The sequence below is a fragment of the Colias croceus genome, chromosome 2 (genome assembly GCF_905220415.1).
Source record: "Colias croceus chromosome 2, ilColCroc2.1".
NCBI classification, from domain to species: Eukaryota; Metazoa; Arthropoda; class Insecta; order Lepidoptera; family Pieridae; genus Colias; species Colias croceus.
Genome location: NC_059538.1, coordinates 220535 through 240045, shown reverse-complemented (window position 1 = coordinate 240045; position 19511 = coordinate 220535). Strand labels below are relative to the sequence as shown.

The 19511-nt window shown below is 35.6% G+C and overlaps 2 protein-coding genes and 1 long non-coding RNA gene across 4 annotated transcripts; 2 read left to right on the top strand and 1 right to left on the bottom strand.

Annotated features, from left to right (window-relative positions):
• Positions 1–1027: 1027 nt before the first annotated feature.
• On the top strand, positions 1028–3636 carry LOC123702540. Its single transcript, XM_045650319.1, has 2 exons — positions 1028–3018; positions 3090–3636. Exons 1-2 carry the CDS (start codon positions 1989–1991, stop codon positions 3371–3373), a joined length of 1314 nt encoding a protein of 437 aa, XP_045506275.1. The 5' UTR covers positions 1028–1988; the 3' UTR covers positions 3374–3636.
• A 548-nt stretch (positions 3637–4184) lies between these two features.
• LOC123702558 (cytochrome b5) lies at positions 4185–19398 on the bottom strand. Its single transcript, XM_045650337.1, has 4 exons — positions 19125–19398; positions 13753–13841; positions 12677–12787; positions 4185–5333 (listed from the first exon to the last, which is right to left on the bottom strand). The coding sequence occupies exons 1-4, from the start codon at positions 19242–19244 to the stop codon at positions 5258–5260; spliced, it is 396 nt and encodes a 131-aa protein (XP_045506293.1). The 5' UTR covers positions 19245–19398; the 3' UTR covers positions 4185–5257.
• LOC123702565 lies at positions 6106–10984 on the top strand. Of its 2 annotated transcripts, none has more exons than XR_006752892.1 (3): positions 6106–6294; positions 8609–8771; positions 10419–10984. It is a non-coding gene; the product is annotated as an uncharacterized LOC123702565 (long non-coding RNA). The 2 variants fall into 2 exon arrangements; XR_006752893.1 differs by lacking the exon at positions 6106–6294 and adding an exon at positions 8491–8516.
• Positions 19399–19511: the final 113 nt, after the last annotated feature.

Here is a 19511-nt window from a genome sequence, read left to right as displayed (position 1 = left end):
CCATAGCCTTCTCTATCTGTAGATCTGTAGATCTACAGGAGATAGAGAAGGCTATGGTAACGCTCATGCTCATTTGAATGAACGAGATAGCACGCGTTCACTTGCCAAAGCACAAGTGAGAAGGCATGCTAGGCGCCATAATTTGTATTTCGATTCTTTATTTGCGCGGAAAATACAATGTTTTGTGTTTCATCATTATTTATTATTACTATTTCATAAAATTTAATTGGGATTTCAGAAAAAAAACAGATATGGTATTGGAAATGTTAAAAAGCATATGTTAACAGGTAATCTACTTATTTTAAATATTAAATATCAGTCATTTGTGGTATGCTATAAGCGAAAATAAATACGTTGTGATAACGTATTGCTTTGAAACTATGCGAATGAACGATGGATTGTCGATCCTGAATTAATAACAGTTCACAATAGATATTATTTTCTCTTAATATAAATATATTGTTACAGATTCATTAAATCACGTATCATAGCCACATTTCGTCTATGAACGAATTTGTTTCAAAACTTAAAAGACCGTAAATGTATAATATTACGGACGTTAACAATATAATTAGTGAAAGAAATCTATTAAGGTACCTGGGTCAAATATGGCCAGCCGAAAAATATGGCCACATACCATTATTCCAAACAAGAAAATATATTGTAATAACCTGAACGCGACCCTAAATTGTCGCTAGTGTCGCGCGTATCCAAACGGCGTACCTGTCACCCTTCCCGCGCGCGGCGCGCCCGCTAGTCGCCCAGTGTCAATTAAAGTGAAACACGCTGTTGAGGTTATAAAAACATTTGTTTGTTTGTTTGTATTGTCCTGTATTTTGTTATTTTTTAAATAAGAATCTTTGTAAATCACATTACGATGTTGTGTGACGATTGTAATTTGATTTTTCTTTGTCTAATTATCAAAGTAATAGTGTGTTTTTCATTCGTGAATATGAAAACGTAAAATATGCATGACTGCAAATATGGCCACCGGTTGGCCATATTTCCGGTACGAAAGTATAAACGTTTTTTTTTTGTTTTAGACCATGGCACGCTATAAAGCTAGAGGGATTCGAGGTAATTGGTCAGAAGCATCAATGAAACAAGCTTTAACTGCAGTCAAAAGCGGTAAGATGAAAGTAAATACGGCTGCAAAGCATTATAATGTGCCAAGACGTACTCTAAGGCGTTATTTACAAGAGAAAAAGGAGACAAAATCTACTCTGGGTCGGAAACCACTTCTTGACCCTGAACAAGAGAAGATTGTAGCATCCCGTGTTATTCGCCTGTGCAATGTGGGATACCCATTGACACAACGTGTACTACGTAGATGCGTAAAGACATTCTGTGATCGAAATAACATTTCCGCGTCAGGTGGAGACTTGATGGTAGGACGAGATTGGCTGAGAGGATTTTTAAAACGTCATAGGAATATCAGCAGACGAAAGGCCCAAAACCTAAATCCCGCAAGGGCGCAAAAGTTAAATAAAGCAGTCGTTTCTGATTATTTTGCTAAATTAAAAAAAGTCTTGGAAGATAATGACATCATGAATAAACCAGAACGCATTTTCAATATTGACGAAAAGGGTTGCCAACTTAATTTCACCAGAAGTTTTGGCTGAACGTGGATCCAAGAGAGTACATTTAGTAGCACCAGAACATGGCGAGAATGTCACAATAGTTTCATGTGGCAATGCCTTGGGCCATGCGATTCCGCCCATGATTCTCTTCAAAGGCAAACGCATGAAGCCAGAATGGATGGATTCCTTGCCAACCAGTTCAATAGCCCAAATGACACCCAAAGGGAGCATGAACTCTGAAACTTTTGTAAACTGGATCATTTTTCGAAATTTAAATTGCCGGGACCTTGTTTACTTATCTTCGATGGAGCCAAATGCCATTTGGACTATTCGATTGTTGAAGCAGCAGAAAAATTTGACATCAAGCTTTTCTGCCTTCCTAGTAACACCACTCATGAATTACAGCCGATGGACAAATCGGTATTTCGATCCTTTGAGTATTACTGGGACGAGGAAGTTTTAAAGTACTGGTCAGTACACGAAGACAGGAAAATAACAAAACAACGATTTGGGATATTATTTTCTAAAGCGTGGGACAAATCTGCGACACCTGCTAATATCAAATCTGGATTTGAAGCGACCGGAATTTTCCCATTTAATCCAGAAAGGATACCAGAAGAGGCTCCCAGCATACCTACCTTTGATTCCTCAATACCTGGACCTTCTCAAAATCAAGAAAATAATGACCCCAATGATAGCGACGCTACTAATGCTAGTGAAAATCTTTTGATTCCTCCTCAAGGAAATGAAGATCCTATCGACAGCGACGCTACTAATGCTAGTGAAAATCTGTTAATTCCTCCTCAAGGAAATGAAGATCCTATTGACAGTGATGCTACTAATGCTAGCGAAAATCTCGTCATTCCTGCTCAAGTAAATGAAGATCCCAATGACAGCGCCGCTATTGATGTCAGTGGAAATCAGGTTATTCCTCTTCATTCTCTTCCAAATGACGAAAAACATAATTCAACTCCACCTACACAGTCTCTTGCTCGAACTGATTCCTCTGTTGAAAACCCGGTGCCTATACTGCATTCAGATCAAAAAGATTCCCAGACAAGTGAACACCTATTGTCAAATACTGCAAATCGTTCTGATAATAATCCACAGAGCCCAACTCAAGTAGATAGATCGACTTTTATAGAACCTCAGCCAAATATATATGACGATATCGATAGTAGCGACGAGTATCCTTTATCCAAACTAAAGCAGTACAAGAATAATAGAGACTCGATAACTGAATCAAAAGTCTGCTCCACAACACTTAATGAGTCATATTCATCTTTTTGTGAAATTTTAAAAACCCCGGAGAAAACTTCAAGTCCAAAAACTACACCTAGAGCATATGCTATTAATAGTCTGGCACAGGAGCTAACAAAATCAATGTTTACGGAGAAAATTAATAAGCCAGGACCATCCAACGCTAGCAAACAAAAAATTAAAAAAAAAAAAAAAAAAAAAAAAATATACCGGCCGAATTGATAACCTCCTCCTTTTTTTTGAAGTCGGTTAAAAATAAGCCAGGGTCATCTACAGTTTCTTTCCAAAAAAGGAAACAATATTCTGCTAAAATGAAGAAGACTGAAGCAGTCACATCTAAGGTTTCTAAACAGGAAGGTAAAGGACGTTCTAAAAAATCTAAAAACTCTTGGTATTGTTACGTTTGCGATGAGCATAAAATAGCAGACATGAGACTATGCTTTCGATGTCAAACGTACGTCCATGAGGACTGTGTTGGCTTAACAAAAGAAGACACAGATGAATTTGTTTGCACTCGGTGCAGTCAGGACTAATTATACTTCATTAGGTTTACCTATTTTTTTTTCTAGTTTGTCATATCATTGTGATTTACTTATGAATGATCTCAAAAGTTACGTTTTTTTTGATAATTTTGTTGTTGATTATAAGTATACGTATCATTTTAAGTTTAAAATTAAGAAAAACTTGTTGAATCTCATTGTTGATTTTTATATCTTTCAATTTATATTTCTTGTTAAGATAGTTCTTTATTTGTACTGAATGTCGCCCAAAGAATATCTTTTAAATAAATATTCTATCAAAACATAATTTCCATTTTTATTTCATTTTATTTAGAATATTTTTAAACAAGTAAATTCATACAGTAAATATGGCCACATGTGTGGGCATATTTTCCGCCCCCGTCGGAAATATGGCCAATTCCTATTTTTTTTTTAATGTTGAAAATACTTTTTTATCATATAAAGTCTTTGTATTTTTTTGCCTTTGTTGTAAAGATAAATAGCCACTCTTCATGAATGAGTGCTAAAACTTGTTTTTTTAGTGTTATTATTATTAAAAAAGGATAACAAACCTTAAGGTGGCCATATTTGACCCAGGTACCTTATTTTGCAAATGCTTAGCTACAAACACACCAAAATACATTGAGTTACTATGTACTACGTACAAGAGTGGCCTATTCCAAAAAAATTGCTCGCGGCCGGTGTGGACGGGTACGTGCGGGACGAGCGGGGCGAGGTTCCAAGGTCAATGATTAAGCAATGCGCGCAGATGCGACACTTTGTACAATCTGTTTACTCGATACTATCTGGTGGTACCGATACTAGGGAATTAATAAAAAGAGGATTTTATATTAAACTATGTAATATATTTGTCCTGTCTTCGCGGTGTATTTGTCACCTCCTATAAAATGAATAGAAATGACGTGAATACTCTGATCGTAACCATGTGTCCTCACTACGATTTTTTTTGAATTTGTGTTACAATAAGTGTAGTAGTGATGTCCTTTCTAGTACGTAGAACATAGTAACTCAATGCCAAAGTAACAATAATTCAATAACAAGCTTCATTAATCATTTGCTTAGAGACCATAAAGCTATAAAATGTGCAGAATACATAGCAAAAAACGTAAGCATTATTTTTCAAATTATACAAAACTAGAATTACATATTTTAAAGACTACTTTTCATGTGAATTTTCCTGCAGTCATATAACTTATAAATTATACACCCATCAACGACTTTACATTATTTAGCTTTATTATAGCCCATTGACGTTACGACTACAATATGTCACATTTGACCTACGTCTGTAAAGCGTTAACATCGTGATTAGCTATATTCATACACAAAGAATGAAGGTGACAAAAATATCGTAGTGTCCTACTTACTAAAATATGCATCGATATTCTTATAATATTGCCTTCCTACTCTGCACACTACAAACATTATTGCCTCAGTCACTCTCATTAAATATATCTATAGATCATCGCAAAATGTTATGAATTTGTTTTGTAAACGGTCATAGCACATAATATAAATAATAATATGATGTACTACATATAAATATGTACTTCAGTTAACATTCAAGCACTTAGGTATATACTTTGGAATAAATCTCAAATTTAGCTATACATACAAAATCAAATAACAATCTATACATTCAGTGCGTATAAAAGAGATAGCACGATAGGAAACGTAAAAGTGGCAAATATTGAAAACCTGCAACGGTTACTTTTAGGTATGTTTGCGCGTAACCATAGCAACGTGGCAAAGATTGTCAATCGAATTACCATGTCACTATGAAATTCATTTAGTAACTAATCCTAATTGATCCTCACAGAGGATCGAGTCCATACATAAGTGTGCACTGGTACATGCGTGTACTCATGTGTTGTATGGCGCGGGGTCGAGTGGTGACTACAAGAAGAGGTACCGGTACAGCACGGTGGCCGCCACGCCCAGCAACAGCGGGATCGCCCAGGAACTCCATGAGCTGAAACATTCGGGTTGTGGATTAGCATTCTAGATTACAAGTATCACATGCACCTGTAGCAGTATGTATGTATATGAAAATTTTCTTTTACTAGAAGATGTATAGAAAAAAAAACAGTATTTTTCTAGTGTCGCGGTTTTCATAACCGAACTAAACGATCGGTTGTTTACAAACAAAAAAAGAGCGTGTGTGACGAGCACAAGTGAAACTTCTCTGGCAAGATTCAATGAGATTCAAAAATACCAAAATGACGGTATTTTCATGACGCGAATTTTAAAATTTTACTCTCAACATGCCTAAAGAAGTTTCACTTCAAAAAATAATTATTCGTTTATCTATTGTCTGTCTTCATAGTACAAAATTTACTTAAATTGGAAAAAAAAGTTAATAAATAAAACAAACGCGACGAAGAGTTATAAGAGTTATTCCTAGTTATTTCTATTTTCTTCTATACTTTAATCTCGTTTAAGTTTAAAACCGTTGTAGTATGGTTTTCTAAGTCTAAGGTGTCTAATGCTCTTTCATGTATGTATAAATGTATTAAAGTAACAAGATTAAAATCTATTGTGCGTATTATATTTTTTTAATAAATAAATTGAATATGCATATAAATCAGGATTGGATCTTTGTTTTAATTCTAGTATTACTATGTCAAGACACATAACAATACAATACTGACAATTTTATTGTGCGCAGAGTAAGTAATATAATTGTTATTCTGTTTCTACATTGTTGCGGGTACTTTTAGAATGTCAAACACGTGTACCTTCCTTTTAGAATCTATACAAGCATGTGTATTGTGTAGTGAGTAGTGACTAGTGTGTCTATTATGTCCGAAAATATAGTATTGTGATGGAAAAGTGTTAATTTTATTGTAGCTCACGATATGACACTACTGGATATCAATTTATTTATTACTTGTAACATGATGTCATCATTTAACAACGTCATACAATATCAGGTGACATTACATCTAAATATAACAATTATATTACAAAATATGATACCTTGGTGATTTTTAATACACTAGCTGCTAGCAGGTGGAACAATGAATTATAATATATTATAATATATTACAGTTACGCACGGCCGCAGCGCGATGCACTCGTGTTATCGGCGCCTGTACACGGTCTGACTCGCTATAAACTCGTCGTTACTATTAACTACGGATGTTATCTACTTTGAAATAACGTGTGTTAAGCTATTTTAATTAATTTAAAGTTATATGAACATTTACGTAGTCTACTTTGAAGCTGCCATTGACGTTATACAAAAGTACGTTCCTACTAAAAGTGAAGCGTTTAGTAATACGCCCGTGCAGTATTTACGATAACAAACCGGTTTTCGCTATGAGTTTGCAACACACGCCGCCGAGTATTACATTTATAAGCGGCAGCGGTAGCGGAGGCGGATCAACACCGAATCTGCGTGGATACGGCATGGAGGAAACACAGAATTCAAATATTAACATAAGAAAAAGAAAGGAGCGCACGTATGAACAAGATTTTAAAAAAGACTTAGCGGATTTTCGTATTGAAATCATGAATTTTTTCCAAGAATTTGCCAAAGATCAAAATGAAAATTTAACTAAATTAAGTCAACAGATATCATGCATTAGAGAAGATATAACTGCCATATACTCGGTAACGCATTCGCTTACCCAAGAAATAAATGACTTGAAATGTGATTCTCAAAAAATTCGTTCTACTCTAATCTCGTCAGAAAACAGAATTTCAACCCTAGAAAACAACTTTCAAAAACTAAAATTATTACCGGATCACGACAAAATGAAAACAACAAGCGTTATTGATGAAACCTTAATTTCGGAATTGAAGGAGCGTAATGAGCGTGAAAAAAATGTAATTTTAGTCGGTATTTCGGAAAAAATTGATACTAATTTTAATTCTAGAACCACATATGACTATGAAAAAGTTTTCCAAATTATCTCAACAATGTACGAAAATTGCCCGAAGCCATTAAAGTGCATACGGTTGGGAATCTGCTCGTTTGGCAGCTGAATCAGGCATGCGATCGGTAATAAATTGGCTAAATCATAATCTTTTAACTTTAAATTTTACAAAAACTAAATATATAAATTTTTCTCTTAAAAATAATACCAGACCTCCCCATAATTTTACCATAAAGGCGCATACGTGCTTAAATGTAGGAAACTGCGATTGCTATACTCTTTGTCCTGTCGATACTATAAAATACTTAGGGATAACAATAGATAAAAACTTAAGCTGGAAGCCGCAAATAGATGATTTAAAAAGTAGAATACGTAAACTTATCCCAATTTTTAAAAAAATAAGACGACTTAAAGATGAAACCACGAACAAAATCGTCTACCAGTCTTTATGCCAATCACTCCTTAATTATGGTATCTCGGCTTGGGGTGGAGCAAATAAAACAACACTTCTTAAGCTTGAACGCACACAGAGATGTATCTTAAAAGTACTGCAATTTAAGCCGTTTAGATATCCAACAAATCTCTTGTACAACGAATGCCGCGTTCTGACTGTGAGGCAATTGTTTATAAAAGTAATAGTCCTGGAGCAGCACAAAGCTCTTCCATCTTCTACCGTTGTTACAAAAAGAAAAACCCGCATTGAAGAGATCTACTGTGTGCCGGGTTGTAAAACTCGTTTTGCGAAAAATTTTGCATATTATATTGCTCCCTATTTGTATAATTATATTAACAATAAAATTAAAATAAAAGACATGAGTAGATACCTTTGCAGTAAATCTTTGGACAAATTTTTGCTTCGCCTCGACTACAACGAGACAGAAAAACTGTTTGTGGCTAGTACCATCTAGAACCTATTACTTAAAGTTACCTTACTATTATTTATACTCATTAGTTTTATATGTGCATCAGAACTTGTATAACGAGAACATTTATAATATTATATAAACCGTAGTGTACATTTTGCAAAAAATAAATAAATAAATAAATTAAAATAATAATAAACTTCCCTGCTGTAACACAGTGGCGTCAGCGACTAGCACGGAGGGAAGTATGTTTGTTTGTACCTAATAATTGTTATGTACCTATATGCCTTATGTTTATGTGTAATAATTGTTATGTACTTATATATCTTAATGAAACGCATGTAACATGTTCTTTGTAATAAATAAATAAATAATAAATAAATAAATATTATATTATCATTTCATAAGAAGGTAAGTTATTGGCTTCAGTTGACTTCCGTAGTGGAAGCTGTTCCCTTGAACCGCTCGATGACATGATAAATTCTTGTTATTTTTTATTTTAGGAAATGGACAAGACGACCAAAATAAACAAAGTGACCTTATTGGAAGTGTCCTACGTCTCGAATATTATTGATTGATTTATATTCGCCGTACAGATGTATCAGTTCGTAAATAATTGGCCTCCAAGTTCCAACTCTAAAATGAAAAGCATATTTGGGCATATTGGTACGTAACTACTGTTACTAGCTGGTTATTGGAATCTTTTCTATTATTATAATATACCAATTTTTTTTCTTAAACAAATGTGAATACATGCAGCTGCGTAGTGGTTGTCACCGAATATTTTGTATTATTTTTAAATTTCTTCAATTGTTAGTTTTCCTGTATATCATACGCCTGAAGTAAATCATTCGGAATATTGAGAATATATTTGTCTTTAAACTAAATTCAAGTACAAAAATGTAACTACGTAAGTACAAGGGCAACAACAAAAAAAATGTAGATAAATCTAGAATATTTTTGAATAGCTCGGGTGCCGGAAGTTTTTGATTTCACTTTCCAAATAAGGTAAATCAATATTTTATTAGTAAATTATTTTGTTTATATTATAAAATGCGTGCACTTGCAATCTTGCAATCTTGTTAGTTACCTCCAGCCACTATAATCACGATTACACTTGACGGTGACACCTGTGGGCTGTGGCTAGGCTTACATCGCTAAGGCGGAAGGCCATGGCCACCTGCCATTACAGGTGCAGTAAAAATTTATAATACCTACGTAGGTATTTCGATTACGTATGAATATTGAATTAGCACCATTGTATAAAATAAAATATGCACAATACAATATATTATCTATAATAAGAAATATTGTCTCTATATGGACTCGTTTATTGTTCATATTATATAATTTATATATGTACTTATTGGAAATAACGTGCCGAATAATATTATTAAATTGTCACACCTTTACATTTATATTTTATCACATATTACACAATATTTAAGTATGAAATTACCGAATTTAAATTAAGTTTATGACCATAAACCGGTAAAAATAATCTAAATATATTCATGTTCTAAAATCTAAATGAAGGATAAATTGAAAGTAGCTGCCCTATCTCGTAATGGATGACATTATGGTATTTACGTTGGTATAACAATTAACAAGTAACAACTACAAACCAATTTGAAGACCCCTTCTATAACAGGCCTTATTGTTAGACGATTTATAGTCGGCGTAAGTTATAATTTTTTTGTAATACGAATATAAATCATTGACTGTATCATTACAGTACATTATTATCTATACATATAATAAATCTGTAGAAGGGTCAATTCTGTACATTGAAAATATTGAAAAAATAAATAGCAGGGGGTGTTACTGGATCGATACCAAGCCCAAATATGTGATTAAAAAATTTTTTGTCTGTCTGTCTGTCTGTCTGTCTGTATGTGAAGGCATCACGTGAAAACTAACGGTTCGATTTCGATGAAACTTGGTATAATTATACCTTATTATCCTGGGCGTAAAATAGGATACTTTTTATCCTGGAAAAATACGTAGAAAAAAAATAATCTTAATTTTTCAGTTTTATCCATAGACGTTGTTCTGTAGAACCGCGAACACACGTTGCGTATTATTATAGGCCTAGCCGTATTTGGGTCCAATAGATATTTATGTCATTGTCAGAGTTACTCAAAATGGAGAAATAAACCATCCACGCGAAGACCGACATCCGCGCGGACGGAGTCGCGGGCGGAAGCTAGTTGAAAATATAAATATATCGCACGGCCTATAGGACGACTATTTATAATTTAAAAGGTCCCAATTGGCATGAAACTTATACTATGGAATACTTTATGTTTGCAGATATTTTGCGTGGGCCAGTGTATATTTCTCCGCTCTATCTGTACAGCAGCACTATATTTCATTCAGAATCACTATTCAAAGTAAACTGTGATCAAGACAACTTTTTTTACTATTTACTTAGCCTTGACTGGCTAATATTTGGCAAGGAAACGTCATTCATTTAAACAGTTAAGAACTTTGGACCTAATAGGATATCGTTAGCATCAATTATTGATCCTACTTTAAAGTATGTTGGTGAATTACGAAAAAGAAATATAGAATTTGTAATTTATTTAATTTATATATTTTGTTGTTTGTTGTTCTAGTCGAAGTCTGTACACGCAGCAAGGTCTCAGGTACTTAACACTGAGATTATATTTCAATAAGTATCATATTTAGTAATGGCTATACTTAGATACAATTTTTTACAAACTTGCGTAATATTATGAAATTGTAAGCTTAAAATATTATCCTTAAACAATTTTTGAATAGATAAGTAATATAGTAAAGAGTACCTACTTTTGACCCATCTTGTGTTAAAAACGATACCTACTTTTAAAGGTCTATTTATTTTTCAAATATAAGTAGCAAGTCTGCAAGTAAGTATCTAGATGTAGAAATAATAAAATTTATTTTAATTCCATCGAATCGATTGCTGTTCTTTTTTCTCTATATACCTATATATATTTTCTTGAAATGAATAGAACTATGTAGCTATTTTTACGATAACTATTGGCACAAATAAACAAGATAAGCATTTAAGTGTTTTCTTAATGACATTTCATTAAGCATATTATTGTCGTTAAGTTGTATTAGCTGTTGATTATATTGTGCAACAAATATAGTTTCACTGCCATGACTTATGCGACAGCCTTGACAAAGAATACTGTGTGTGTGTTCTGCAGATTTATCGTATTCTTGTAAGGATCATAAATGCTCCACGCTTCACTTGGTTCTCGCAACTTCCAAACACATGCCCAAAATGTATGAGCGTGGGCAGACCGATGACTGATACATATTTGATATTACACACACAAGCACATGGATCTGTGTTAATAGAGGAAACAGCATGGAAATAACAAACCGCATATTTAAATATACGCTTTATTCGAGAACAATTACAAACATATACTTAACCATACATTAGGTACACAAAGGAAGCACCGTGGATTACATAAATAAATAACCACAATATATTACTCTACTTTAAACTATATAAAATATAAATAAGTTGTTGGTGTGGCGAAGACCGTAAAGCTATGTCTGGTAAGGAACTATTCAATTATAGATATACATACATATTAATATATTCCAAAAAATAATGAATGTGATGAAATCAGGTCTTTTTTTGAATTAACGTCATAAATAAAATAATGAATTTGATTAAAGTTGTTAACAATTATTGTTATGCGTGGAGAACATCATCATAATGGTGTTAACAAGTGTTATATTTATTTCTAGTGGGCAAGAGACAGATAAGAAAGTGACGCAAAAGACGCTCGAACTTTTCTGCAGACTTTTTAACTTTTTCGGCCTTCACTCTATGCGATTAACGATATTATCACAGGACACAATAATGAGGAAGCTATTTTACATCAATGTTTTTAATAAATAGAATATAATATACTTAATTTAAAAATAAATTTATTCCAATAAGGTAACAAAATATACATATAAAAAGCTTAAATAACAGATCTTGAAACATCACAAGTTTGTACAGTTTTTGGTCTCGTTTAAGTACTTTATGAGCAAATAAATATACACAGAACCATGTGCTAGTGCTAGCTAGCTGGTAGTGCTGGTACTATACATGTGGAATGATCGTAGAAATCACCAGATGCACTGGAATTATGATTCACATCTCAGATGAGTGCGGGTACTCGGAAGATTTGCATTAAAATCAGATCTAATTCTTCATTCGTTAGTCTACGTTCGTCGATAAATGACGTGTTCACTGTTCTTTAAAAAGGAAAAGGGATCGAAAAGTGTGCACATAAGTACCTAAGCCTACAATATTGGGTATACAATGAGAGCAATCTACACGTTAAAATGGTAACTATAACGAACTACATCTATGTTATTTGTGACAATGTTTTGGAAGCACCTAGGTACTTAATTGTTAAATGACTAAAGCTACACAATTGCAACGAAAGACACGATACGAAATGAAACCCGGTGAGAGTCTGTGACTACGAGCTAAGTCTTGCGAAGGTATTGTGTTGTTTTCTAAGGGCTAGATGGATAGATGTATGAGTTTAGAGGTCTACGCGATTACGCACTTGCCCTGCTCTTGCGGCTGGTCGTTGACCCACTGCGGCGAGAAGGCCGCCTTGCTCTGGGTGCGGTCCGCCTCCACCAGCTCGCCGATTTTGTATTTCTTCATCAACGCTCTGCTCGGAATAATAATATATAAATTGAGCATGCATTTATACATTTGAAATCCTAGACTTCATGCTGAAATACATACAATCTTCATACAATATGTCAGGTAATTAACACCCATTACATAATATTATAAGATGACCACCACGGCTTCGTAGGCGTTATTAAGTTTTCCTGTTTACGCATACTGTACTATTTATTTATTTTAGTTAAACTGATGGAAAAAGGTGTTTGTCAAAAATGAAGACTTAAAATCGGCCCACCAGTTTCATAAATTATCAAAATCTACGTCCTAACTCCTACATCCAAACATACAAACTTTCTTAGGCCGCGTTTCCATCTGCAAGAAAACTTCCGTAAGAAATGTCCGACAGCAGCTTGCAAGCCTACTTGCAGGTGGAAACCCGGCATTAGACTTGAAAGTTGCTGTCAGACAGACTGTCGGACATTTCTTGTGGAAGTTTTCTTGCAGATGGAAACGCGGCCTTAGTCTTTATTACGTAAGCATAGATACAACCGGTCAAGCTATGTGACTGACATTTAATGCCATTGATCTACAACATTGTTACGTAACAAACTGCAATTGCTGTAACATACGAACGTCACATGTTGATTCACTCTTATCTGCCGATCGTGAACCGTGCCGTACTCGTGTTATGAATTATGATCGAATGAAGTTAATAATTATTTTTTTACACTAGCTATCGTTTCCATAAAAATATGTAAAGTATACATAATTATCTGACCTAATTATGAATATTATCACCAAAACAAAAAACCAAGGCCGTCTTCAAATAAGCAATGAAGATGACCGAATCAAAAATTACGTTGTCATTGTCATCATGATTTACGAATTCAGACAAATAAGTGCGTCCGCGTCGTTAATTATTAGCGCGAAGTGATGAATGTATGCGCAACTAATTTACATAAAAATGCTAAAATTATCTGCATTCAATGACGTTTCTTTTCATACCTTGCATCAGAACTGTGACTGACGTCTTCGAAGGGCTCTGTGGCTTCCTTGCCGGCCAGCTCCATGAGCACCTCCAAACCACCAGGGTGCTGTAGAGAAAACCATTCGTTGTTTGAGCTAATCTTAGTTTAAGTTACAGTAGGTTTAGGAGAAGGTCAAGTTTGTTAGTCGAACATCGTCGGGGCTAATTGGAGAGATATTAATATGATTTGGTAGTAGGAAAATGAGACATCCAATGTCTGTTATATGTTGTATCACGATTTACATGTGTTTGTACCATTTGTACCATGTTCACATCGGTACGCGCAAGCGATTTTGCATTTTGTAATAACAATTACTTATTTCCGTAAGTTACCATAGACCATCTATTTTTGGCGTATAAGTACCTAGTTAAATATGGTTTTGATATTGACGATCATAGGTACCTTAATCCATTTACGCTTATGGGAGGCTCGTGTGATGTGTCCCAGTAGTGGGAATATAATGGGCTAATAATGATGAATACATAAATTTATACGCTAATGGAAATTTTGAAATCCGCTCCTCTCATGTCAACACTGAAAGCTGTAACCGGCTTCTTATTGAGTACCTAACTAGTAGTTTTTATCTGATCGTCAGCGCGGCCTTGGAGGATATAAATCATAATCGAGGTCGAGTTCAAAGTTTGACCCGAACCTTAAGTATGTACTTACACAATTTAATTTTTATTTAAGTAAACATCAAAATTACTTAAATATTTTGTCAATGTAATGAATGGCCCACAGTTTACATGCGAGTACCTGTGGCGAGCACACTCTATTTGTAGGCTGAAAATCAGGGGCGTAGCTACCGCCGTATCTGCCGTATCAATTATACGGGGCCCCCGCGCCAAGGGGGCCCCCAACATGCGCTTTTGTGAGAAATCTTTACCCTTCCTAAGGGCCCCCAAACAAATTTTTATACGGGGCTCTGTCAAGGCACGCTATGCTTCTGCTGAAAATCAAAGATATCAGATATGGTTCTACTTTTTAATCACTCAGTTTATTATTTTTGCGTTATCACAACAAGGGTTATCTATTGTATTCAGCCATATCACCATGACTGTCGAATTTTATAATAAAGTATCTGCTTGAAATGCCTACGCGAGTGCTCTTATCAATATTATTAAACTTTCGTGATTGTCAGACATAATATTGAATAATAGTACTATGGAACGTTTTTAATTTTTATGTACCTATCCATTCGCAATCAAAATTAATATAATTCATACTTATTCAAATAGGTATATCTATTAGTTCAGGCGTACATTCTATCGTTTTTTTTTTAACATTCAGAAACTAATTTTAAGCTCTTTTCTATTTATATTCTTAACAATATCTTTTATCTACAATCGGTTATCACCATTACAGTTTGATTCTGGTCTTCACAATTGTTGATATTCCCGATTCATAACAGAAAGTATTATCTTCGAACCGTGATATAAATAATTTATATTTGATAACAAGGGTGGCAGTCACAAACGGTCAATCAAGTGTGTCTGAGTGTAGACCTTGATGAAATCATGTCTCGGTTATTGCAAGCATTGTAACCTCCCCCCCATCAGTTCCAAGCCTTGTCGTGGCCGGGGGGGCTCAGTAGCTTGGAGTGCCCTCGTGTACTCTGAGTGAAGCTAATTGGACGCGGAGGGGCTGAAAGGCCGGTCTGTCGTCTGACGACACGATTGGTTCGACGGCCAGGGATCCATATAGCTGGCTGGCTGGCTTGAAGGCCGGCTGGCCGGGCTGGCTGGAACCGGCTGGTCACACCGGCTGCCTCGCTGGCTGGCTAGGGGGCCGGCTGGCAGGCTGGCTGAAACCGGCTGCTCCACCGGTTGGCTGGCTGGCTGCTTTGGACGGCGGCTGGCTGGCATGCTGTCACCAGCTGGTTGTCCGGCTGGCTGGCTGGCTGGCTGGATGGCTGGCTAGCTGGCTAGGATCCTCCGGGGGGCCAGGATTGGCTCAGGTGCCGTTGTGGTACGGCGAGGGATGGCGGCTAGTGGTCGCGGCCTGGTAATTTGGCTGGGCAAAACGGGGTTGGAAGGTCGATCGGGGCTCGTTTGGGTCTCGTTCCGACCGACTGGCAGGGGGCTGCGCTTTGCGGCGATGGATGGCGGCCAGAGGCCGCGCGCGTTGTTTTTTGTTGGTAGTCTAACTACCAACAAAACAGGGGGCGGGATCCCGACGCGTCACTTTTGTGACACGCGGTGACTCCTGTAGGTGGGTGTAGGGCAGCGGCTGTCCTGAGACAGCCGTCTGCCAACTCGTAATCCGGTCCGTGGGACCGGACCGAGGGCCGCCACCTCTGGTGTGAGGTGGGGGCTGCGAGGGAAACCTCTATAAAAGTGCGCCGGAGGGTCGTTTGACGCGTGACTCACGTTTCGGAGGGCCTTTCGGCGCGCGTCCTTCGGCCGGTCAGTGCTGGGGTCGAGGGTTTGGGGAACGCCGATGATGGAACGGGGAACAATCCATCATCGGCGAGTGGGTGGCGTGAGCTCGTGTACGGCTCGCGCCACCCCGGGGTGGGCATTTGGTGGAGGGCCTGGAAACGGGCAAGTGGCGGAGAGCCTGGAAACGGGCAACTGCTGGGCGGGATATGCGGAAGATTGCGAATGTGTACCCGCATCCCGTCTAAAGCAGCGCGTTGGTACACGGTGGGGTTTTGGTCGGTAGGAATCCGACATAACCCACGGCTCCTTCCCCGGGAGCCGTGGGTATCTTAGGCAAGATTTCCCCACTTGAAAAAAAAAAAAAAAAAAAAAAAAAAAAAAAAAAAGCATTGTAACCTAATACAAATTGAAGACTCAATCAAGACCCTATTTACAACTCATCAATATTTTTATATTCAAATTGTGTGGACAAACTGTGTTAACTAATTGAGAACCATGTGCATAATTACATCTTCTACGGCTATGGAGCGCGAGCGTAGTAGCGAGTAGAGCGAAGTAACGCAATTTTTGAAAATTTTTGACCACCACCGACGTAAAAGTTGTAAAAAGGGTTGCTTATTTGGGACTTTTATGGGAGTACCTAATACATGAACGCCCACCTACAAATATACTATATTCAAAATTCTAAATACATTCAACCACGCAAAACACGTACCGTTTAATTGATTTGAAATACTTTAAGCGACACGATGGGTGGCGATAAATGGGATCAATATAATGGGGTAAATAGACATCGTCAGACGCGCTCTAATGAAATTCCCAGCGAGCATTCTGAAGATGCCATTATTCCTGCATACCGACTTATAACACGGAATATAATAAAGTGCGTGTTATGAATTATTTATGAGGATTAAAGACACTTTTTCCTCATTTTCGCATCATATACTGTATTATTACGGAATATGGTGATGTTCAGTGGAAATGGTACTTTTCCCTTTACTTTCGCAAGTAGTTGTTGATATCTTTTATAAAATAAATAAGTCAGTTTTCAATTTATTTTCTGCATTTTCCAATAGCTTGATTGAAAATACTGTGAATGCAGTTCAGAATATTTTAAAAAGTTATTCATGATCTTCTAGGATTGCACATTTTCCTGTAGCTGTAAAAGTACATGCAAACCTCAATCAAACTCAAACATTTATTTATTCAATTAGACTTCTTCGAGAAGCACTTTTGAAACATCATTACATATTTTTAACATTTACCACCGATTCGGAAAGCAGTATCTACGAGAAGAACCGGCAAGAAACTCCATAGTTGCTCATTTAAATCATGTTGGTTTTACAATTTAATTTTACAAAATACATATGTACCATCATATATTATAATAATATCTTTGACCCGGTATTAGTATACAAATATTTATTTATTTAAATTCTATATCCTTTGCTTTTAGAAATTATATATTTATAAAAGCAAAGGGTTTACAGTATAATTATTATAGATGACACAAAAACAAGTATTAGTTATGACACAATTACAATAATGAATAAATACTAACATAGTAGAATGCTGATCTAGTTAGAGTTCAAAGTGATTAATCTAATAATATATGCTAATGTAATGAAACCATTAATTTTATCTAATTACAAATGAATTTATTTATTTATTTAAAATAATGTGACTTCTCTGTTTAGACTTTAGAACAAGTCAGTCTTGTGTTAAGTTGCTAAGAAAATTAATTGAACCAAATTTTTTAACACATACAATTTATTAATTAAAAGATTAAATGAACTGAAAGATATCTAGGTATGGAAACTAGACATGACATATTTGAGTATGCAGTGTAACCCAGTCAAATAAACATTAAAATAGTGGTCAAATAACTGGGGGTGTACCATAAAAATAAAGTTTTCAAATCCGCATCAATCCTTTGTGTGGCAACAAAAGTAATTAGGGGTCAAATTTTGGGTCAAAAATTGACCTTGTAAAGACAAATATGGTTCTCATGATTTCTTTCTGAAGAAATAGCATTTCTGAGATATAGCAATTTAAAGAGACACATTGTACATCTTGCAGATGGCCGATGCTATCACCATTTTTATGCCGGCTCCACATTAGTCGAAGAACAGGTGTGAACGTGAATGTGGATGGTTTCACGGGATTCATGCACATTCACACCAGTTCCCCGATCAGAGTCAGTACGGCGTGAGTTCGCGCGTGAATTCACAGCACTAATGTAGATCTGGCACAATAGTATCAATTAAGTAATAATTGTACATATTGGCTAGCTATTGCAAACTGCTTCCTTTTACTGAAACTGAATCAAGAAACCATAACTTTTTTATTATTACTGTACTTCTGTGTACATAAAAATATGATTTCAGGAATGAGACAGCCTGCAGCATAACAGTTTCTTCTAATTAAGTAGATATATCAATATGAGCTGCAAAAATAAGACTGCCTGCCTAATCTGTCCAAAAATTACATATTATGAGGAAAAATGCAATTCACATTAATTACCCAAATTCAGTAACTTCATGTTCTTAAATAAAATATATATTTATACCGCATTAGTAATTTATATTTTATTAAAAAATAATAAAACCGGAATTTAATATTACGTATCAGCAACGATCAAAGTCTAACCTTAGAGGCTAACATTCAAAAATGCATTTATTTTTTAGAATATTTTATGATATTCATATTATATATGAATATATGCTGTACTCCGCGGTTACACCTGCAGACAATAACACAGAGAAATGGTATTTCAATAATTGACCCAAACTTCCGCATTTCTAATATTTTGTATATATTTTATTTCAAATAAATTCAGGCTCTTTGTTTTTTTACAAACGTGATACGTCTAAGTTTATAACCTAATTTAAAAATTTAAACTAAGGTTAACTTGACCCCAATGTTTAACGACTGAACGAGTATTTCTATTCACATGATTGGTACATACCTCTTCTAAAAACTGAGTGACGTCGTAAACACCGTTGTGGATTATAAGTATGCAATCTTCGGGAGTATTCCGACACTTCAGCTCTTCGCGGGTAAATAATTTTACATTTTCTTCTTCCATTTTTAAAGATGGTATTTAAGTTGAGACAAATTTATTACACGTTACCACTGGGACTAGTTCTCACAGAAGAGTGATGATTAATAATAAATCTCAATTTCACGAGCCACAAATCGACGGCGATTCACGGGAGAAATTTTGTACTGACACTGACACTTGACAAATGACAGGGCGTCGAATTTTGTAACTGTCAAGTGTCAAGTCACAATTGACGAATCAATGACAAATTTAAAATTGCAATTACAGATTACTTGCTCTGTGTCACAGACT